Consider the following 23,251-nt stretch of genomic DNA (forward strand, 5'->3'; position numbering starts at 1 on the left):
AGGGAAATAGTGAGTGTGCAGAGGAAGCGGGCAGGTTGGATTGCTGGGAGAGGGAAAAGAAGAAATATGGGCTTTAGCTAAGGGTTGAAGGTTGAAGAATAGGGGGCAAGAAAGAACGTAAAAATGGAGGGGAGCAAGGCTGAGTTTGAGAAGGAATTTGGAGAGTAGTGGAAAGATGCTAAGAGAAGAACTTGTGAGGCAGAAATATATGTAGATGGAAGAAAAGGGGTACTAATAAGCACAGGAAAAAGAATTAAGAAAGGGAAGAAGAAAATGAGACAACTGCCTCAGCTCTCCAGGTTTCGGGCTTGTTCACCCTAAGACATTTTTTTCAGAAGAGATAGGACTTGATTTGGAAGGAGAAACGATGTACAATACTATATAACAGATTAATTAAAACCTCCATCTTTTGCAGGAAAAGTTCTGATTGAAGCTTATAAAAAGTGCTTGATTGTGTGATGCAGTGTCACAGTGGTTTTACTGATGGAGAACAGCCAATCACTCTTAGCATGTCGGGCATTCTGTGGAAACCATTAGATACTGTGTTTCTCAGGAGAAAGTTAGCATTCATCTCCCAATTTCACGTTTACTTGCAGGTGGGTTATAAGCATGTGATATTTTTAGCACTGTAGATACACGTACCAAGCATCATCTTTATTCTTAATGTTTTGAAAATGGTCTCTGTCTTTATTTCATTTTACTTCATTTATATGTTAAAAACTTGTATATTCCACATGGCTAAATGTAATACAAGCCAATTTGCAATATGAAAACAACATATATCCACCAAAAGTCTTTCTAGCTCAGTCAATTTGCTCTCGCTCTCTCACTCACTCTTTCACTCACACACACACACACACTCACTTTACAGTCACTCTCACACACACTCACTCTCACACACACTTAGGAAAAGTTATTAATGTGCATGGTATACATCTCTCTTGGAGATGGTGTTCTTGCTTCTGTATTGCAGCGGAATTGGTTGTCATCCTTTTTGTTTATCTACTATCATATACACGGCAGCCTCTTTATAGCTGTCCTCCAGGTGGTGAAAATAATGACATCATATTAATACATGCTGATTTAGGCTCAAGGAACGAATTGAGTTCAAGATCTGCACGACCGTATACAAAATCATTCACGCAGAGGCCCCACTCTACATGCTGAACCTAATAGACTTACCACCCAGAAATGCCAGAAGATCAGCCCGCAAGTTCCTCAATTTGAATTTCCACAGCTGTAAAGGAATTAAATATAAACAGGCATACGCTACTACCTTTGCGTACAAAAGCACACAGTTATGGAACGCACTACCCATGACCCTGAAAACCACGGACAACTTAACCATCTTTTGCAAATCTTTGAAGACATTTCTCTTCAACAAGGCCTACAAAAATAATCCTTGATGAAACAAACTACTCCGTATACCACCCAAACGCTTTAAAACACCTCTAACACGACCTTACCTAATACCTTCTAACTAATTCCTTTTCCACCTCCAGTTTATTACCGACTGTATCTAAGATTATGTAATGACTATACTATATTAACACCCTGTAAGCCACATTGAGCCTGCAAAAAGGTGGGATAATGTGGGGTACAAATGCAATAAATAAATAAATGTGCATTGTTATATGTAATATTTTCATATGAAATGCTCACACTATGTAAATGTGATCATGATTTGTTCAACTACGCTTTGCAGTTTGCCAGCCCAAAACCAAAAGTGCTGCTTCTCAGTTTTAGCACAAGCTAAGTGTTGCGACCAGTTCATTGTGCAACTGTGTGGTTGCAAAGAAAAATAGTGCTGCAAGGCAGATGTTAAAATATATTTTTAATTTGTTGTCTGACATGTCCATGTTAGCTGTCACACTATACCAAAAAAAAAAAATATATATATATATATTGTTACATTCGTACCCCGCGCTTTCCCACTCATGGCAGGCTCAATGCGGCTTACATGGGGCAGTGCAGGGTTAAGTGACTTGCCCAGAGTCACAAGGAGCTGCCTGTGCCTGAAGTGGGAATTGTACTCAGTTCCTCAGTTCCCCAGGACCAAAGTCCACCACCCTAACCACTAGGCCACTCCTCCACTATACAAAGCGTTTTTCCTCCCTTTCCAGGTTGTTAAATTTCTTCTCAAATCAATTTGAAACCCAGCCCAATATTTTATGTCTCTTACAGCCTTACAAGTTAACTGTCAAAATAAAGTTCAGGGAATTTAGATGACAGAAAATCCACTGGTTCTTGGATTTCTAACGTACTGATTTTGGTAAAATGGGGGAATACTTGAAGAAGGAGCTGACAGCAGGGGTAGGAATTGGAGAAATGGAAGCACAGTGTTCCAAGCTGAAAACTGCTGTAAATATGGCAACCGATCTTTATGCAAGGAAAGTAAACAAAAACAAGAGAAACAGGAAGCCTATATGGTTCTCCAAACAAGTGGCTGAAAAAATAAGGGCAAAAGAGGCTTCGTTCAAGAAATACAGAAGAATACGCAAGAGGATCAAAGAAAGGACTACCGGATTAAACTGAAAGAAGCAAAGAGGGAAATACGGCTAGCAAAAGCGCTGGTGGAAGAAAAAAATGACTATGGAGATAAGAAGAGATGTCATTGATCTTTTTTAGAGATATTGGGGAAAGGAGAAAAAATAGGAATGGATTCCAAGACTGAAAGATATTGAGAATGGCTATGTGGAGAGTGATGAGGATAAAGCAAACGTGTTAAACAAATACTTCTCTTCGGTGTTCATGGAAGAAAATCCTGGAGAAGGACCGCGGTCGGTTGCTGAGGGAATAGCTGGGAATGGAGTGGATATTGCACCATTCACAGAAGAAAGCATTTATATATAGCTTGAAAATCTGAAAGTGGACAAAGCTATAGGGCCAGATGGGACCTTTTAAGGATTTATTTAATAGATCTTTAGAGATGGGAGAGATTCCGCGGGATAGGAGATGAGCTGATGTGGTCCCTTTTCACAAAATTGGAGGTAGGGAAGAAGTGGGAAACTACAAGCTGGTAAGCCTCACGGCAGTAGTAGGAAAAATAATGGAATCGCTGCTGAAGGAAAGGGTAGTTGACTTTCTAGAAGCTAACAGGTTACAGGATCTGAGGCAACATGACTTTACCAAAGGAAAATTCTGCCAAACGAATCTGATTGACTGGGTGGCCAAAGAACTGTATGAACAACATGCGCTGGATGTATACTGCTTTGATTTCAGCAAAGCTTTTGATATGGTCCCTCACAGAAGACTCGTGAATAAGCTTAGAGGGTTGAACTTGGGACCCAAAGTGATGAACTGATTTGGAAATTGATTGACTGAGAGGCGGCAGAGAGTAGTGGTAAATGGAATTGGCTAGGAGGAAAGGAAGATGAGTAGTGGAGTTCCTCAGGTGTCAGTGTTGGGCCCGATTCTGTTTAATATATTTGTGAGAGACATTGCTGAAGGGTTAGAAGGAAAAGTTTGCTTTTTTGCGGATGACACGAAGATAGCCGGTAGAGTGGATACCCTGGAGGGAGTAGAAACCATGAAACATGATCTCCAAAAGTTGGAAGAATGGTCAAGGGTCTGTCAGTTACAATTTAATTCAAGAGAGGAGGAGTAGTGTGATCAACAAGTATTCCAAGAAACCAAGGAGATGAGATGAGAACATATACACTTTATTCTATATTAAAGTTGGACTCAACACGGCACCGTGTTTCAGCACTAGTGCCTGCCTCAGGATTCTAAAAATCACAATAGAAATTAATAATTACATTCACATAAAAATAATTTGTCATAAAAGATCAACAATGAAAATTAAAAAATGAAAAATAAGACATATGTACATATACATTTTATTTTAAAAAGCTTACAACAAGGAGTTATAGTGAAGTTAACATCAGTTCAAATTAAAATAGTTTAATGAGTGAGTTATAAAATCTACTTATGTAGAAATTATAAATACAGTAAAAAGTATATATATAAATATATATATAAACTCCCCATATAAAAAAAAGCTTAAATGGAAGACATGTATAGGACAAATACAAAGCTAACCTGTATATAGTTGAAAATTAGCTGTAAGGTTCTACAAAAGTAAAGCAGCAACCCTGGATCATGCCTACCACAAAGGAAAGATAAATGAATAAAACAATGGCATGATGAAAATCCATTATGATTTATATCAGCATGATGATAATTGGTGGACTGGAGAAAAGTGTCAAAGAGAAATGACAAAGTAATGGTTTAAAAAAATGGCAGGTTTCAAAAGAATGAAACTGAGGGTATGTTACTATGGGGCTCATTTTCAAAGCACTTAGACTTACAAAGTTCCATAGGTTCCTGTGTTTGGGCTTCTGGGCTTTTTCTTAACAGTTCATGCCTACTTCTCCTTTTTAAGAAGTGCTTTTCGCATTGGATCACCTCAGTTTTGTGTAGTCTTCTATTACAAGCCCGCTGGCTAGGAGGTTTTTTTTTTTTTGGGGGGGGGGGGGACTTTTTGAAGTTTCCTGAATTTTTGGTGCTTTCACAAACTGTACTGGCATAAATGCTGTGTGTATCAGCCATTGGATTTTTACTATTGAGTCATTTAAATTCACCTCAGCTAGTTTTTTTCCCCCCAATGTCCCATAAACAGAAAATTTCAGTAACTTTAAGAAGTACAGATGGTACAGTGGGGTCAGACACCCATGAATTGTGCTTGGCATGCCTTGGCTTGAGCATGACATTCCCGAGTTTGCCACTTGTCAAGAAATGATACTTATTCTTTCAAGAGCTAAAAGGACAAGCTTTTCAAGTCATTTAAACTCCTCTTATAGATTAGCAAATTTTTCTTAACATTTAAAGAGAAAAAGTCTGTCTGATCTCTAACCTTACTTCTATTGGAAATGATAACTTTGTGTGTGTGTGTTTTTTTTATTAGGCTTACATGTGTTACTGAGCAAAAGTGAAGTGGCTTATAGGCTTCCTGAGCAGCTACCTCTGGTAAGTTGACAATTCAATAAAGCAAGAAAACTAAACATTATTCACTATATAGATCAAAGGTAATGTAATTGATACACTACCTTTCTGTGGTACAACTAAAGCAGTTTACTTATTATATACACGCTAATACATTAAAGGAAAATTATAATTGGATTTTAAGGGGTCCTTTTACCAACCTGTGTGAAAAAGGGCCCTGCACTAGCGACGGGAGCCGTTTTTCCCTTGCGCCGGGGCCCTTTTTCCTGCCGCAGGTAAAAAGCCCCCAGACAAACATGACCACGTAGTAAGAGAACTCTTACCGACACCTCTTCAAAAACTGTATGAATTAATATCACCAAAACTCTACAATTGAATATAAAAGCTACCACTACCTTTTCCACTTCAAATCTGTTAAAAAACTGTATGAATAACCACATGAACTATAGATGCCCTCTCCACATTGCACAACACTATTGTAACTCCACCAAAATGTAAATTGTAAGCCACTTTGAACCAAAACTTGGCTTTGGATAATAGTGAGATACAAGAATGCATAAATAAATAATATATAAATAATGAATGCCCTTCTCATGAATTTTTACAGTTGGCTGTTTCAGTTTGCTCCTTCATGTCAGAGTTGCCTAGGGCTGGTACAGGGAACTACTTTTTCTCCAGAATTTATTTTACTCTTGCACCAGGCTTTTTTGCTCAATTGGGAGTTTCAGCAGCCTGTGGCTGGTGGGGGTCTGACTGATCCTTCAGCCCCTAAGCGCTCAGGGTATCATGGGGAAGCCTGAGGAGTTGTTCTCCCAGTGGTCCCCTTCATCAGAGGTAGTCTCAAAGGGTCCTTCTCTGTGTGAGCCCTTGGAGGAAGGGGAGAGCTCCCTCCTGAGGAAGGGGATGATCCCAGAGTTCTTCGCTTATTTAATAAGGAGGAATTATTTCTGGGGCTCTTGTCAGTCCTCTCAATTGAGAAACCCCCACTGACACCCGCGGGGAGTCAGTCATCTGCCGTTATGCGGGGGTTTAGGAGGCCGTCCAAGGCGCTCCCCATGCATCGGATATTCGGAAACTGATAAAGGTGGAATGGGTCACTTTGGACACCAGCCTTAGGGTGGGAAGGGCCATGGCGCACCTTTACGCCCTGGTGCCCAAGGAAAAATACAAGCTGAGCCTGCCATAGGTGGACTGTTTGTTGAAGGCGGTCACCAAGAAGACTTCCTTGCCTGTCAAAGGGGGCATTGCTCTGAAAGCAAGGGTTTGAGGCAGCAGCCCTGGTGCTTCAGGTGACAGTTTACTCTTCCTTTGAGGCACATCCTTATCTGTAGTGGCATCAACAGGCTGGCTTGCAGGAGACTGCCCAGGACATTCAGGTGAAAGCTGGCATGTCCTGGCTAGCGGACGCCGTGTATGATATATTGCAGATGTTTGCCAAGAGCATGTCGTTGGCATAGATCACCAGGCAGCAGCTCTGGTTGCGGAACTGGGTAGTGGATGCAGCTGCTAAGGCCCACCTAGTGCCCTTCAGGGGTGTGGCTGTTTGAGGAGGACCTTAGCAATTTGGTGGAAGAGCTGGATGAGTCTAAACCTCAGCGTTTGCCAGAAGGTAAACCAAAGCCCTCGTCTCACTCTTTGGAGCCATCGCAGGCAAGGTTTTGGGACAGCAGAAAATACAGACTGGACTGACAGACATATATGCTCAGAGGTCCCGCTTTTTGTCCCATCAGTTCTCCTTTCATGGGGGACAGGAAACCTGCCTCACAGGCCGTGAGAGTGCCTAGTGCCCCTAGACAGTCTCAATGATGCCAGGCCGGCTTCCTCATCCCTTCCCATTAGGGTGGGGGCACCTTCAGGCATTCTGGATGGAGTGGGCCGCTATCACCTCAGACCAGTAGGTACTTGGATATTCAGCGGGACGGACACAAGTTGGAGCTCTCCTGTCCGGTTGCTCCTCGCTTCCTGCAGTCCCTATATCAAGGGGGAGCCAGAGCGGCTTAGGTTTTGGGAATGGTCACCTCCTTGCTGGAGCTTCAGGCAATAATGCTGGTTCCTCCCACAGAATAGAGACAGGTCAGGTGTTCTGTCTTCTTTGTGGTCCTGAAGAAGGGAGGTCACAGTGCGCCTGATCTTGGATCTCAAAAACGTGAACTGTTGCCTTCGCATCTCCCATTTTCACATGGAGACTCTGCATTTGGTTGTCGCTTTGTTTCAGGCAGGAGATTTTCTCACTGCTCTGGACCTCAAGGAGGTGTATCTGCACGTTCCCATTTGGTCACCACATCAACAATTCTTTTGCATTTTGCAATGCTCAGTCGTCACTTTCATTTCAGAGTCATCCCACAGGCTGGCCATGGCCCCGAAGATGTTTTCCAAGATGATGATGATGATGGTGGCCTTCCTGTGGCACCAGGGGATCCAGGTCCACCCTTACCTGGATGACTGATTCACACGTCGTCCTATCAGGACAGTAACATAGTAACATAGTAGATGACGGCAGAAAAAGACCTGCATGGTCCATCCAGTCTGCCCAACAAGATAAACTCGTATGTGTATACCTTACTTTGATTTGTACCTGCCTTTTTCAGGGCACAGACCGTACAAGTCTGCCCAGCAGTATTTCCCGCCTCCCATCACCGGCTCTGGCACAGACCGTATAAGTCTGCCCTCCACTGTCCTCGCCTCCCAACCACCAACCTCTCTTCCCCCACCTGCTCCGCCACCCAATGAGTTGACTTTGTTGGTTGTTCAGCTTCTCCAGTCTTTGGGTTGGGTGATCAATTTTGAGAAAAGCAGGCTTCTCCCGTCGCAGAGGCTAGAGTATCTCGGTGTCCTGTTCGATACTCGGAGGGAGCAAGTTTTTCTTATGGATCTGCGGGGCTCGAAGCTGGTCAGTCAGATCTGTCTGATGCTCTGTCTGGTCTGGGACTGTGTGCAGTCTTGGGGGCCATGGAAGTGATCCTCTGGGCAAGGGTGCATCTACGTCCTTTACAGGAATTCCTGCTCTGTCCGTAGTCTCCAGTTTCCCAGAATTACAACCAGTAGTTGCCGTGGACTCAGTCGGCCAGGCACAGTGTGTGTTGTTGATTCTCCGAGAACAAGCAGGCTGCTTGTTCTCACATATGGGTCGACGTCCGTGTTGGCCCAGGAATCGGCATTTACAAGCAAAATATAAACAAAGTTTTGCCAGAGTCTTTTTGCGCGGACAACTTCCCGCCCGTCGCATGAGCGTGTCTCCTCAGTTTTTTTTGTCCGCGACGAGGTAAAAGGAATTTTCGTGTTCTTGTTTTGGCCCAGGAACAGTCTAAAGACTTTTTTGGCTTTTTTTCTTCCTATTTTAGCGTAATTTCTAAAGAAAAAAAAATAACTCCATAGTTCTCTTTTAGTCCCCCCCCCCCCCCCCTTTTCTAAGTTTTCTTTAACAGGCACAATCGTGTCTTTTGATTTCGCTGAAGCCGTTTTTCCTTCCATGTCATCGAAGACACCCCGTTGCTTCAAATGTTGTACTTGGTGCAACCAGACCATCTCAGGTGCCGATACCCATGCCTGGTGTATCCAGTGCCTTGGGCCCGACCATACCCCAGCCGCTTGTAGTCTGTGTCTTCATATGAAGAAACGGACCCAAGCATCTTGAGAAGCCCAACGAGAGAAGCTTTTTGGGGCTCACTCCGGTCCCTCGACGTCAACTGAGGTCGGCGTCTACATCGAAAGGAGCATCGATATCAGGAAGCGAGGTAATGGCTGCTGAGAGACCAACTCGCGCTGGGAGCAGTGAGGCCTCGAGCGGGTCTCCACCTGTCTCGAGGCCTCCTATTATGCAGGCCCCCCCCGGGACCGACCTTCGTCGGACCTGGCCCCGAGCAGATGTGAGGATTCCACGTCCTCGTCGGTACTGAGGATTCTCGATGACGGGCGTCAAGTGAAGGCCTGCTTCCGAGCCTCCATGGATTCTGACACCGCCTGTTCCATTGACCCCGCAGCCTTCTCCGATGGCGGCTCTCAACGATTGCATGTGGGCCTTGTTTCCAGAACTTCTGAAAGGATTGCTGCACCAGCCAGCTTCGGTGTCGGGGGTGCTTGCGCCTTCTGTACAGTCTGCTACAGCGGTGTCTGGCCCTTTCCCTGCGGTGAGGTCCCCGATCGCGGTGCCGCCTGCGGCATTGGTGTCAGCTGCCACCCAGGTCGACTCCCTTTCGACGTCGGTGGAGGGAGCTTCGCCGCAGTCGGACTGGGCGTTGGCCTCTCGACATCGCCATAGAGGACATCGTTCATCGGCGTCGAGGCAGGTTCAGTGTTGAAGTACCTTAATACAGGCTTTATCCAATACTGAGCAGGAGTGCTCGTGGGAGTCAGAGGAAGATCCCAGGTACTTTTGTTCTGATGAGTCCTTTGGGATTCCCTCTGATCCTTCCCCTCCACCAGAAAGGAGACTATCTCCACCGGAGAGTCTGTCCTTTTCCTCTTTTTTCCGGGAAATGGCTACGGCTATTTCCTTCCCTGTGGAGGTTGAGGATGAGCCCAGGGCTGAGATGCTCGAGGTCCTGGATTATTGTTCTCCACCTAAAGAGGCTGTGACTGCATATGGTATTGAAGGAAGTCCTTGTGCGAAACTGGTCGGCCCCTCTGTCTGGCCCTGTGATCATGAAGAAAGCTGAATCCCAGTATCGGATCCATGGTGAACCTGGATTGATGAGGTCCCAGTTACGCCACAATTCCATGGTGGTGGACTCCACCCACAAGAGAGCCAGGAGTACTAGAGACTTTGCTTTGGCGTCCCCAGGCAGAGAAACTAGAATTCTGGATTCTTTTGGAAGAAAGACGTATCGGGCCGCTATGCTCACCACCAAAATTCAGTCTTACCAGCTCTTCACGAGCGTACACTTGCGGGGCTCGATACGGCAACTGTCGAGCTTGGTTGATGCACTCCCTACGGAGCTGGCCGAGCCTTTTCGCCAGGTGGTCAGGCAGCAGAAGGCATGTCGAAAGTTCCTGGCCAGTTTGACACTTTTGATGTAACATCCAGGATTACTGCTCAGAGTATAGTGATGTGCAGACTCTCGTGGCTGCGTGTCTCTGACCTGGATCATTCGGTCCAGCAGCGAATGGCGGATGTTCCTTGCCGGGGGTCAACCTTTTTTGGTGAAAAAGTAGAGGATCTTGTTGATCAGATCAAGAAGCATAATGATGATATGGATTCTCTCTCCCATCGGGCACCTTCTGCTACTGCCTCCTCATCTAGGAGATATTTTTTTTTTGGGGGGGGGGGGGGAAGAGGAGTGCTCCCTATTCCTATCCTAGGTGTAGGTACACTCCTGCTTCTCGGCAGCCTGCCCAGGCTCAGCCCCAGCGCGCTCATTCTCGTCAACAGCATATGCGTCAAAGGCCCGTACTGCTCCCCAGCAAAAGCAAGGGGCGAGCTTTTGACTGGCTCCAGTTAAGCATAGCCTCAATAAAAGTGTCCGTACGGGACGACTTACCGATTGGAGGGAGGTTGACATTTTTTCACCAAAGGTGGCCTCTTATAACCTCCGACCAGTGGGGTGTATCCGGTTAGGATACACCCTCAATCTGAAATCCAAACCTCCAAATTGCCCACCGGGAGCTCATTCTTACAGCACCCAGCACAAGCAGGTACTTTGCAGAGGAACTCTCCGCCCTTCTAAAGGCCAGTGCGGTTGAACCCGTTCCACCAGGGGAAGAAGGGCTGGGATTCTATTCCAGGTACTTCCTTGTGCAAAAGAAAACAGGGGGGATGTGTCCCATCCTAGACCTAAGGGCCCTAAACAAATTTCAAGTCCTAGAAAAGTTCAGGATTGTTTCCCTGGGCACCCTTCTTCCCATGATTCAAGAAAACGATCGACTATGCTGTGGACTTCAAGGATGCTTACACACACTTCTCGATTCTTCCAGCTCACAGGAAGTATCTTCGATTTCAGCTGGGAACTGTGTACTGCCCTTTGCTCTGGCGTCTGCGCCCAGAGTGTTCACAAAGTGCCTAGCTTGTAGTTGCAGCGTCGCTATGCAGACTGGGTGTGCATGTGTTCCCTTATCTCGACGATTGGCTGGTGAAGAGCACCTCGGAGGCAGGCGCTTTACAGTCCATGCAAATGACTATTCAGGTGTTAGAACTACTGGGGTTTGTAATCAATTACTCCAAGTCCCATCTCACCCAAGTTCAAAAGTTGGAATTCATTGGGGCTCTGTTGAACACAAAGACAGCTCGAGCTTATCTTCCCTAGACAAGGGCAGACAACCTCCTGTCCCTGGTGTCCATAGTTCGAGCGTCTCAACAGATCACGGCTCGGCAGATGTTGAGACTTCTGGGGCACATGGCCTCCACAGTTCATATGACTCCCATGGCATGCCTACACATGAGATCAGCTTAATGGACCCTAGCTTCCCAGTGGTATCAAGTTGCGGGGAGTCTAGAGGATGTAATCCAACTGTCCACCGACTTCTGGAATTCTCTACAGTGGTGGACGATTCGATCCAATTTGACCTTGGGACGTCCATTCCAAATTCCTCAGCCACGAAAAGTGCTGACAGATGCATCTCTCCTGGGGTGGGGAGCTCATGTAGATGGGCTTCACACTCAAGGAGCCTGGTCCTTTCAGGAAGAAGGTCTTTAGATCAATCTCCTGGAATTGCGAGCGATCTGGAATGCTCTACAGGCTTTCAGAGACTGGCTGTCCAACCAAATCATATTGATTCAGACAGACAATCAGGTTGCCATGTATTACACCAACAAGCAGGGGGGCACCAGATCTCGCCTTCTGTGTCAGGAAGCCGTCCAGATGTGGCTTTGGGCACGCAGTCACAGCATGTTTCTCCAAGCCACTTATCTGGCAGGCGTAAACAACAGTCTGGCCGACAGGCTGAGCAGGATAATGCAACCTCACGAGTGGTCACTGGACATGAATGTCGCCCGCAAGATCTTCCGAGTGTGGGGCACCCCCTCGGTGGATCTTTCTGACACTCGGATCAATCACGAGGTCCCTCAGTTCTGTTCCAGGCTTCAGGCCCATGACAGACTAGCATCAGTTGCCTTTCTCCTGCATTGGGGAACAGGCATCCTGTATGCGTATCCTCCCATACCTCTAGTAGGGAAGACTGCTGAAACTCAAGCAAGACTGCGGAACCATGATTCTAATTGCTCCCTTCTGGCCGCTTCAGATTTGGTTCCCTCTTCTTCTGGAGTTGTCCTCCGAGGAGCTGTGGAGATTGGAGTGTTTTCCAACCCTCATCACCCAGAACGAGGGATCGCTTCTACATCCCAACCTCCAGTCTCTGACTCTCACGGCCTGGATGTTGAGAGCTTAGAATTCGCCTCCTTGGGTCTTTCAGAGGGTGTCTCTTGAGTCTTGCTTGCTTCCGGGAAAGATTCCACGAAGAGTTGTTACTTTTTCAAATGGAGGAGGTTTGCCGTCTGGTGTGACAGCAAGGCCCTAGATCCTCTTTCTTGTCCTACACAGACCCTGCTTGAATACCTTCTACACTTGTCAGAGTCTGGTCTCAAGACCAACTCCGTAAGAGTTCACCTCAGTGCAATTAGTGCTTATCAATGGCGTGTAGAGGGTAAGCCTATCTCTGGACAGCATTTAGTTGTTCACTTCATGAGAGGTTTGCTTTTGTCAAAGCCCCCGGTCAAACCTCCACCAGTGTCATGGGATCTCAACATCGTTCTCACCCAGCTAATGAAAGCTCCTTTTGAGCCACTGAATCCTGCCATCTGAAGTACTTGACCCAGAAGGTCGTTTTTTTTGGTGGCTGTTACTTCAGCTTGTAGAGTCAGTGAGCTTCAGGCCCTGGTAGTGCATGCACCTCATAGCAAGTTCCATCACAACAGAGTAGTCCTACGCATGCACCCTAAGTTCCTGCCGAAGGTGGTGTCGGAGTTCCATCTGAACCAGTCAGTCGTCTTGCCAACATTCTTTCCCCGTCCTCATACCTGTCCTGGCGAAAACAGTTTGCATACCTTGGACTGCAAGAGAGTATTGGCCTTTTACGTGAAGCAGACAAAGCCCTTCAGACAGTCCGCCCAGTTTGTTTCTTTGATCCCAACAGGAGGGGAGTTGCCATCGGAAAAAACGCACAATCTCCAATTGGCTAGCAGATCGCATTTCCTTCACTTATGCCCAAGCTGGGCTGACTCTAGACAGCCATGTCACGGCTCATAATGTAAGAGCCATGGCTGCGTCAGTGGCTCACTTAATGTCAGCCTCCATTGAAGAGATTTGCAAGGCTGCAACGTGGTCATCAGTCCACACATTCACATCTCACTACTGCCTTCAGCAGGATACCCAACGCGACAGTCGGTTTGGGCAGTCAGTGCTGCAGAATCTGGCCTAGTGGTTAGGGTGGTGGACTTTGGTCCTGGGGAACTGAGGAACTGAGTTCGATTCCCACTTCAGGCACAGGCAGCTCCTTGTGACTGGGCAAGTCACTTAACCCTCCATTGCCCCATGTAAGCCACATTGAGCCTACCATGAGTGGGAAAGCGCGGGGTACAAATGTAACAAAAAAAAAAAAATTCAACTCCACCCCCCTAGACCCATTTTTGTTCTGTTCCAGGATGCACTCCCAGTTAGTTGTTTATTGTTTCAGGTCAATCTATGTTATGTCCTCGCCATTGCGAGGCCCAGTTGACCAATGTTCATTGTTTTGAATGAGCCTGGTTGCTAGGGATACCTCACATGTGAGAACAAGCAGCTTGCTTGTCCTCGGAGAAAGCGAAGATACTTACCTGGAGCAGGTATTCTCCGAGGACAGCAGGCTGATTGTTCTCACAAACCTGCTCACGCCCCCTTTGGAGTTTTTGTTGTTTATTTGTTTTTATGCTTTTTGGTTAAACTGAGGAGGCACGCTCACGCAATGGGCGGGAAGTCATCCGCGCATGCGCGCGCTGCACGCGCACCAGAAGACTGGCAAAACTTTGTTTATATTTTGCTTGCAAAATTCTGATTCCTGGGCCGACGTGGACGTCGACCCACATGTGTAAACAATCAGCCTGCTGTCCTCGGAGAATACCTGCTTACAGGTAAGTATCTTCGCTTTATCCCCACAGAATCTCTCCCATAGAGCTCCGTTCCCCATGACTCAGTGGGAAGTGGTAACCACAGATGCCAGCCTATTGGGTTTGGATGTCCATTATGGGGTTCTCCAGGCCCAGGGAACCTGGTTGACAGTGGAGGCTCGATGGCCTGTTAATCACCTGAAGCTGAGATTGGTCTGCAGAGCTTGCTGCGTTTGTGCTGCAGTTGTTCTCTGACAACGCGATGATGGTGACCTATATCGACAAGCGAGGAGGGGCGCACAGCAAACTGCTAGAGTTGGAGACTGGACTCCTCATGGTCTGGGCAGAAGAGAATCTTCTTTGCCTGCCAGCGGCTCACATTGCAGAGTTCTGAATGTGGAGGCCGACTTCCTCAGCAGGAACTCTATTCGAGAGAGTGGGAGTTGTCTAATGAAGCTCTTGAACTCGTAGTGAATCGCTGGGAAGTTCAAGAGCTGGATTTCATGGCAACGAAGCCAAATGCAAAGGTTTCGCAGTTTTTCAGTCATTGAAGGGAGCTGGTGGCTCTGTGTCTGGATGCGCGTCTTCAGCAGTGTCCAGTTGCTGGGCTCCTGTATGTCTTTTCACCGTCGCCGTTGATAGGCAGGCTGTTGCAGCAGCACGTGATTCGTCACGGGAGGGGGGGGTGGCCTTGATAGCGCTGGATTGGCCACAGAGACCTTGGTGCATGAATCTGATGTTACTTCTGGACGGGGACCCACTTAGACTTCTGCAGGTTCGAGGCCTGCTCCTAGCAGGGTCCAGTCCTCATGGAGAAATCCCTTCCTCTTTGTTCTTACTGCTTGGCCATTGAAAGGGCTAGGTTGAAGAGAGAGGGGTTCTCAGAGTCTGTTATTACAGTTCTGCTGTAAGCCTGTAAGCGTTCAACTTCCATTGCATGTTCACCAGTGTGGTGCACGTTTGAAGGCTGGTGCACAGAGAAGAGGGGTAGACCTTTTCTCTTGCTCTGATCTTGGCGTTTCTTCAGGTAGAGGTCCAGAAGGATTTGGCATTGGACTCCTTGAAGGTACAAGTGACTGCCTTGGCTTGTTTCAGAGGCTGGTTGCAGAACTCCTCATTGGCTTCTCATCAGGATGTAGTCCGCTTCTTGAAGGGGTTAGGTCGCCTTTGGCCTCCCTTCCCTACTTTGTTTCCAGACTGGAATCTCAACCTTGTGCTGCGGGGCTCTTCAGGAGCTGCCCTTTGAGCCTTTCCGGGAGGCCTCCTTGAAGGATTTCACACTGAAGACTGTGTTCCTCTTGGCTATTTCCTCAACGCTTAGGAATTTGGAACACCAAATGCTGTCATGTTGGGACCCATTCCTTCTTTTCCTTTCGATTCAGACTGTGCCTTCCTTTCTGCCTAAGGTGGTATTGGTGTTCCACATCAATTAGTCAGTGGAGCTTCTGGCGTTTCACACAGAGGCGGGGAGGTGCAGTTCGCCTCCCTGAGGCTTCTGGACATCCACCGAGTGCTTCTGTGCTACCTTCTGAGATCAGATCGCTTCTTCATCTTTTTTTGGGAATCAGAAGCTGGGTCTCACGGCGTCAAAGGCCACCATTGCCAGATGGTTAAAACAGACCATCGTTTTGGCATATATGCTAGAGGGTAAACAGGTTCCTATGGTGGTGAAGGCTCATTCTACATGACTGACCACCGTCCTAGGTGACATTCGCTTCCTTGTCCCCAGCGGATAGTTGCAGGGCAGCAACATGGTCAACCCTGCACGTGTTTGCAAAACATCAGGTGGCTATTGTGGCTCGTACTGAGGCGGTGATTGGGGCTTCGGTTCTCCGGGCAGCAGGGCCGGGGTCACAACCTGTTTAGGGTTACTTTTGGATATTCCACACGTCCTGGAATAGAGGAGAAATGGGACTTGATATACCGCCTTTCTAAGGTTTTTTGCAACTACATTCAAAGCGGTTTACATATATTCAGGTACTTATTTTGTACCAGGGGCAATGGAGGGTTAAGTGACTTGCCCAGAGTCACAAGGAGCTGCAGTGGGAATTGAACTCAGTTCCTCAGGATCAAAGTCCACTGCACTAGGCTACTCCTAGGAGAAATTAGGGCTTACCTGATAATTTTCTTTCCATTAGTTCTTCAGACTATTTCAGAAGCCCACCCGTGGTTCTATGATTTAGGGCAAACGATGCAGAATTGTACAGAACCTGCTGCACTTGTCTATGAGGAATCCGGAGAACTTCTCTTGGTGTAATTTGTTTTGTTTGTTGGTTATTTAGAATTGTAGAGGTTTTTTTTTATCCTTATTCCTTCTGCTTGTGTACGTAAATACTGGGGAACTGGGCTGGCTGGGGATATATGTAGCAGCTCAGTTCTGGGTTTTCTATGTGCACCTGCTGGTTTATGGACATAACCACATGTCTTGGAATAGTGTGAAGTACTAATGGAAAGAAAATTATCAGGTAAGCCCAAATTTCTCCATAACTCTTATGCACACATGAGAAAACCTAGAATGGCTCATTTTGAAAAGTTATGATTCTGGGCACCAGAATAGTACTTAATACTTACTGCTTTTTATTTTTTTTCATTGATCTGTGTTTTATGTTTGCAGAGTGAACTTAGTCCGCCCATGTTGATAGAGCACCCACTGCGATGTCTTGTTTTATGTGCTCAAGTACATGCTGGGATGTGGAGAAGAAATGGCTTTTCTCTTCTTAATCAAGTAAGCATTGGATAGCTTTTTAAAAAAATGTGCTTTGATATGTGTTGCAAAATAATGGCAAGAAAGAAGATTTATATTTTAACTAGTAAAAAAGCCCCGTTTCTGATGCAAATGAAACGGGAGCTAGCAATGTTTTCTTCTGTGTGCATGTGGGAGTGTGTGTGTCCCTGCCCTCTGGCCTCTCTCCCCTCCCCCCTCTGAGTCCTTCACTGTTACAGAGCCAGCGATTTGATTTCGTGCTCTGCTGTTTTCCTTCACTGACTGTGTTACAGAGAGGGCGGGGCAGACACTCATAGGGAAACCGGATATCTCGCCCCCTTCACACTTCCGGCTGGAGGCTTCATAGAACGTTGGTTTTGCCTTTTATATAGAGAGATGATTGTCATTTCTCCTATATCTCTTTTTGTGTAAATGCTGCCTCCTTCAAAACTTATTGGTAGGACTAGGACTTCATATTTATGCTGACTCTAAACTGGAAGTGAAGTCACCGCTGATATTAAACTTCTCAGTGGCAATTCTCTGCTGGCAGCAATGATTCCTGTAGTGTCAAGTAACATTCCATGTCACCCAAAACAAGTCAAAGGCTTTAATGCCATGGTTTGCTTGAGCCTTTTCTGCTTTGTTGAAACTGAGTCTTCTGTGCTGCAGAACTGTGGTGGTGGAGGAGGAGAAGTTGTCCTTTGGGTTCTGTTTTAAGTCTGTAGTGCCTAATTAGAAGATCTATTCCTGAGACAATATATTCTGTACAATTTTCAGAAGATAAATATTTCAAAGGAGTAAAAACACATAGCATTAAGGCTTTTGAAATCATAGTGTCAATAAATGACTGACTCACGGTAGCCTGCAGTACTATCTAAGTTCCGCAAGCTGCTGCGAGAGGTTATGGTAGCCATTTTTCTGAGGCAGCCACAAAGGGCAGGAGTGAGATGACTTCTCTCCTGCTCCGATTGCCCCTGCTGGACCATCAGAGATTGCAGGTCGGCCCGGGTTGGGGAGGGGCATATCCAGCATGGAAGAGGGACTGGAGGGGGGGTGGAGGGTTTGGTTGGGGAGGACAGGGAGGGAGTAGGTGGATTGGCATCGGGGTGGGAGGGGGAAATCAGTGGCTCAGCAATTTATTTTTGTTATATGGGTTCAGGTCCGATATTCAGCTGGGGCCCTGGCTGAATATCGGCCGGGACTCATGTAAGCTCTGACAGCCAGAACATGTGTTAATAGCCTCGGATATTCAGTGCTGGTGCCCGAATTTGGGCTGGCACTTAATATCTGGAGCTGAATGATCAGCATTTTAAGAAAAAGCTGACCACTACTGGCTGAATATTACCCCATTTATAGTTGTGTAACCTGATTATGCCACTCCATACCCGAGCTACACTCACACGTAGCATTCGTTTAGATATGTTTCCAAGAAATATTGCACCTTTAATAATTGAAGATTTAAATGTGTTATTCTTCTGGTTGTATGATTGTTTTTCAGATCTATTACTACCATAATGTGAAATGCAGAAAAGAGATGTTTGACAAAGATATTGTGATGCTACAGGTAAACAAAAAAAAATACTAAAGACAAAAAATGTAATGTATTTCTAAATAAAAAATGATTAAAGTAATGAGATAAAAGTAAAGGTAGGTACCAGGTCGTGAACAACTTATGGGGCCACCTCTTGTATGATGATTTCTTGAAATACTATTGGTGGGGTGCTTTGTCATTGCTTTCCCTAAAAGTAATGCTTTCCTTAGCCTCTGTAGCAGATGAATCCAGAAACTGGTGGGTTGTGTCCATCTCCCAGCAAGTGGAGATAGAGGAAACTGTACTGAAGACAGTGATACTGGATGCCCAGTCCCTCAGTCAGTCAGTACTTCTCTATCTCCAGCAGACGGTTGACGGCTTCTCATCAGCTCCTGGGTTCTTCTAGATTGGTGTTGCTCCTGGCCTGAAGTCTGGCCAGTTGAGCCAGGGGGAGTTGGCCGGTGGTGCCATCCTTGGAGGCATACCTGATTTTCCGGGTCCCTGCTTCACCCCGTGTTCCCCTTCCTTCCTTTTTTATCTGTCCTGGCTTTTCCTTTGGTTGATAGCCTTCCTCGCAAAAATAAAAAATAGCATTGAGCAGCCAGAAAACTAGTGATTTAAAAAAAAACCAAAAACTTAGAGCAGCAGTGTGCAGCCTATTTAGGCTGGACGCACTGAGAAGTGGTGGTGAGTGATTCCTTCCTCTTTTCTCTGCTGTCAGGGGGGTTACGCTAGGGCAGCATGGCAGCGGAGACTGTCAAGGGGTGCTCACACTGCGGTAAGTGGTGATTGGCAGTAGGGCTTTGCGTAGCAGGCTACTCTGAGGGCCTAGTAGGGGATGCAGAGAGTGCCTTCTCCTGCTTTGGACTTGGCCTGGCCTCGGAGTGACATCCTGTGGTGTGTCTCCTGTCGGACTGGGCTCTCTTTTTCATCGGGCGCTGCCGTTTCCTCCCCTCGCCCTCCCCACTGACAGTTTGAACTTCGTGGGTGTGGCTTGGATCTCTTTCAGGGAGAGAAAACTGACAACTTATAGCAGCAGCTTCAGAGAGCATTTTCCATCTCACAGATAGGCTGCAGAGAATACCTTCTCCTGCTTTGGACTTGGCCTGGCCTCAGAATGACATCCTATAGTGTATCTCCTGTCAGGCTGAGCTCTCTTTTTCATCGGGCACTGCCGTTTCCTCCCCTCACCCTCCCCACTGACAGTTTGAACTTCGTGGGTGTGGCTTGGATCTCTTTCAGGGAGAGAGGGCTGGCGGCTTGTGGCGGCAGCTTCGGAGAGCGTTTTCCGTCTCACAGATAGGCTGCGGAGAATACCTTCTCCTGCTTCAACCCACCCTACCCCTCTACCCACCCACCCCTAGAGTGACATGTCTTATATAACCTCCCTATCAACCCACTCATTACTTTACCTCACCCATTTCTATTCTTCTATCACCTTCTCCCACTACTCCAACCAGAGTTACACCTAATCACACTGACCACCCTTCAACATCTTCTGTCCTTCTGTGACTGTTCTCTTGTGCTTGACTGCTTAAATATTTTAAATTTAAATGCTTTACTTTTTGTCTATTAGATTGTAAGCTCTTTGAGCAGGGACTGTCTTTCTTCTGTGTTTGTACAGCGCTGCGTACACTTTGTAGCGCTCTAGAAATGTTAAATAGTAGTAGTAGTAGTAGTAGTGGATGGCATTTTGTTGCCTCCCAATGTGACACTTTGCTGTGTTGAGGCGCTGGGTGCGTGTGCCATTTTGTATTCCCCTGCCGACATGGTTCCCTCTTCACAACTGATGACAGGGGTGTTTAAGGATCCTTTGTGGTCCAGGGTTCTTCCAGTTTTCAGCTCTTTTCGGGGGTATCCCTTCCTAAGTTGTCTGGCACTTCAGGGGGTTTGTCTGGTCCTCAGGGTTCTGGGGAATTTGTTTTCTTCGGAATTTGTGGTTCTGCTATTGTGGAGCTGACTGAGACAGGGCTTTACCCCTGTCTCAGTCAGCTTCAGTGGCTTTGGTCTGAGGTTGCACTGCTGGAGACTTGGGGCCCGCTGTGCAGACTACTTCTGGGAACTTTGCTCAGAAACAGAGGTGGTTGGTCTCCATGTCTGAAGTGGGGTCATTAAACCCTATTTCCCCATTCTCTGGTGGCTTTGTTGGGGGAGGTTCTTCGCCGTACTCGGCTGGATGGATTGGAGGAGGGACAGATTTTTCTGGAGGAACCTAATGACCCTACAGCCATCCGCATTTTTCATAGTGAGGAGTTGCCTGCTCTCATTACTGGGACTTTGGAAGCCCTTAATATTGCTGATCCGGATGCACAGGCTGCTTCCATAGTGATTCCTAAGATTGCGGGCATGCGGAAACCTTCTAGGACTTTTCTGGTGCATGAGGCCATTCAGGAGCTTATTTTGGATCAGTGGGCTGACCCCGATGGGGGTCTAGGGGTGAAGGCTTTGTCTTGCCTTTATCTTGTCAGTCTGATCAGTCAGGTAAGTTTTCTCGACCTAAGGTGGACGCTCTGGTGGCAGCAGTCACTAAGAAGACAACTCTTGCGGTTGAGTGTGGCGTGGAGTTGAAAGATATGCAGGATAGGTGCCTGGAGGCTACTTTGAAACATTCTTTCCAGTTGGCCGCTCTTCCTCTTCAAGCTTCTATTTATAGTTTTTACGCTGCAAGAGTATATCTTAGCTGGTTGCAGCAGGCGCTGGAGTGCGATCGGGATTCTCCTTCTGCCTTGGCTGATGCTATGCCCTGGATGGAGTCCAGTCTGGCGTATTTGACAGACTTATGATTTTGTGCGGACCTTGGCCAAGGAAATGGCTCTGGCAGTCACTTCTCAGCATATGTTGTGGCTGTGTCATTGTTCGGTGGATATGGCGTCCAAACAGCGGCTCACTAAACTGCCATTGCATGGCAAGCTTCTTTTTGGGAAGGATCTGGAGAAGCTGGTGAAGGATTTGGATTACTCCAAATCTCTGCGGCTCCCAGAGGATAAGTCAAAGTCTGTTTTCTGGTCTGGGAGTTCAAGGGCTCGGCTTCGGGAGGCAAGGCATTACTGTCCAGGCTCTGCGTCCTCAACGTACCACCGTCCCAGATTTCAGCAGAATTCTTCCTTTTGGAGAGCCAAGTGGGCTTCTGGCCCCGCAACCCTTTAATGCACTGCAGGTCATTTCTCTCAATGATGGGGGCCGGTTTCCAGACTCCCCTTAGGGGGTCAGCTGACTGTTTTATTTATTTATTTATTGCATTTGTATCCCACATTTTCACACCTATTTGCGGGCTCAGTGTGGCTTACAATACATTGTGAGTCATGGAATTACATTGGTTACAATATGGTAATGGGTTATATTGAGAAGAGTTATGGGAAGACAGTCGAAGTCAAACATATTTTGGGAAAACAAGTCAAAGTCAAACATAGTTTGGGAATGGAACAGTATAATGTAACAATGGGGAAGTGATCGGCGAGAGAACATTAGGGTATAACAGTTCCATCTGTGGTGTCACCTCGGTACTGGTCCACCGCTCGAGGTGTTGCCTCCTCCTTGCCCTGATCCGGGAATCACCTCCGCACTGCTAGTAATCCTCCTTGCTGGTATTCAAACACAGATCATGCTTCCTCTGCTGAGTTCACTCCCGCCTGAAGTCCGTCAATCAGTTCCAGGACTGGCGGGCTACTGAAAAAGATACTCCTCTTTGGGTAGCCAAAAGAAAACAGTTCCGTCTACTGGGACCCCCTGTGTCCGTTCTCCCCTTCCTCCCCCTTTGTCCTGCGGGACAGTAGTTCTTTTCCTCAGGTGGAGGCCGTCATCTACTTTTAGCAGATCACGCCTGCAAAGTTGTTTTAGGCCAGCAACCAGGTCTATCGGCTCCCTGGCTTCTCTCCAGCCAGGCTCCCAAGTGAACAATGCTTCTATACGGGTCCTGTTCCTGGCACAGGCCCCTTCAGTTCATTTCTCTCCCCCTTATAGAATTCTAATCCAAAGTTCAGTTCTCAAGTTCAAATGCTATCTTGTTGCAAACTTTCCCGCTGCTGTATGAGTTCCCCTAGGTTCTAGCAGTTCCTTGTCAGCTAAACCTAGAGACCCACCTCCCTCATTTGTCAGCACTCACTCCTGACAACCACCCACACAGGGTTAGCACTCATACAGTCTGTTTTCCAGGACTTACTTTCCTTTGGTCCTCTCCTGGCCCCGAGCAAAAGCTGAGATATCCATCTCCTCTTGTTCCCCCCCTCCTTCTCCCTCTTGCCAGTCCATATGCTCAGCCCCTCCCTCCCCCAGCAGGTGTTCCTCATTCCCTTCCTCAGACTTCATTTCCCAATCAGCCTCCTCCCCCTTGCTTCTCTGAGAAGGCAAGTCCTCCACCTCCTGTTTCCTGCTCAACTCAGGCTTCTGGGACTTGTAGTTTCCCCTCTCTTCCCCCCCTTTACTTTGCGCGGCCTTCTGGGATCGGTAGTTTCTGTAGTCACCCTCTTTCCCCTCTTCCCCTCTACATGGAAGCAGGGCCCCTTTTCTCCCCTTCCGCTTCTGCTTATCAACCCATTCCTCACAGTGGGTAGAGTTTTAAGTGTGGTGAGAATAAGGGGAAGAGAGATCAGAAGAGTGCATTGCCCTATCTCTGTTAGTGCGTAAGGACTTCATATGTTTTGATTCTTGCCATAGCTTTTCTCGAAGAGGTGAGTTTTCAATAGTTTGCGGAAGTGGGTTAATTCATAAATCATTTTCAGGTTGCGTGGTAGTGTATTCCAGAATTTCATGCTTGTGTAAGAGAAGGTTGAGGCATGCAGTGCTTTGTATTTTATGCCTTTGCACTTAGGGAAGTGGAGATTGAGGAAAGTTCAGGATGATCTTTTGGCATTTCTGGGTGGCAGGTCTATTAAGTCAGACATGTATGCAGGGGCCTCACCATGAATGATCTTGTGGACCAAGGTACATACTTTAAAGGTGATACGTTCCCTGAGTGGGAGCCAGTGCAGTTTCTCACGTAAGGGTTTTGCACTTTCGTATTTTGGTTTTCCGAAGATGAGTCTGGCTGCTGTATTCTGGGCTGTTTGAAGTTTCCTCAGTA

At 46.9% G+C, this 23,251-nt stretch overlaps 1 protein-coding gene across 1 annotated transcript in view; it reads left to right on the forward strand.

Annotated features, from left to right (window-relative positions):
• Nucleotides 1-23,251, forward strand: part of UBR2 (ubiquitin protein ligase E3 component n-recognin 2) — a 282,054-nt gene that overhangs the window by 136,965 nt on the left and 121,838 nt on the right. The window contains 6 exon segments of the mRNA XM_030195781.1: nt 416-454; nt 457-510; nt 513-596; nt 4,907-4,968; nt 16,572-16,682; nt 18,160-18,225. Coding sequence (XP_030051641.1) covers nt 416-454; nt 457-510; nt 513-596; nt 4,907-4,968; nt 16,572-16,682; nt 18,160-18,225 — 416 coding nt within the window.

This window comes from Microcaecilia unicolor, chromosome 3 (genome assembly GCF_901765095.1).
Source record: "Microcaecilia unicolor chromosome 3, aMicUni1.1, whole genome shotgun sequence".
Classification (NCBI taxonomy): domain Eukaryota; kingdom Metazoa; phylum Chordata; class Amphibia; order Gymnophiona; family Siphonopidae; genus Microcaecilia; species Microcaecilia unicolor.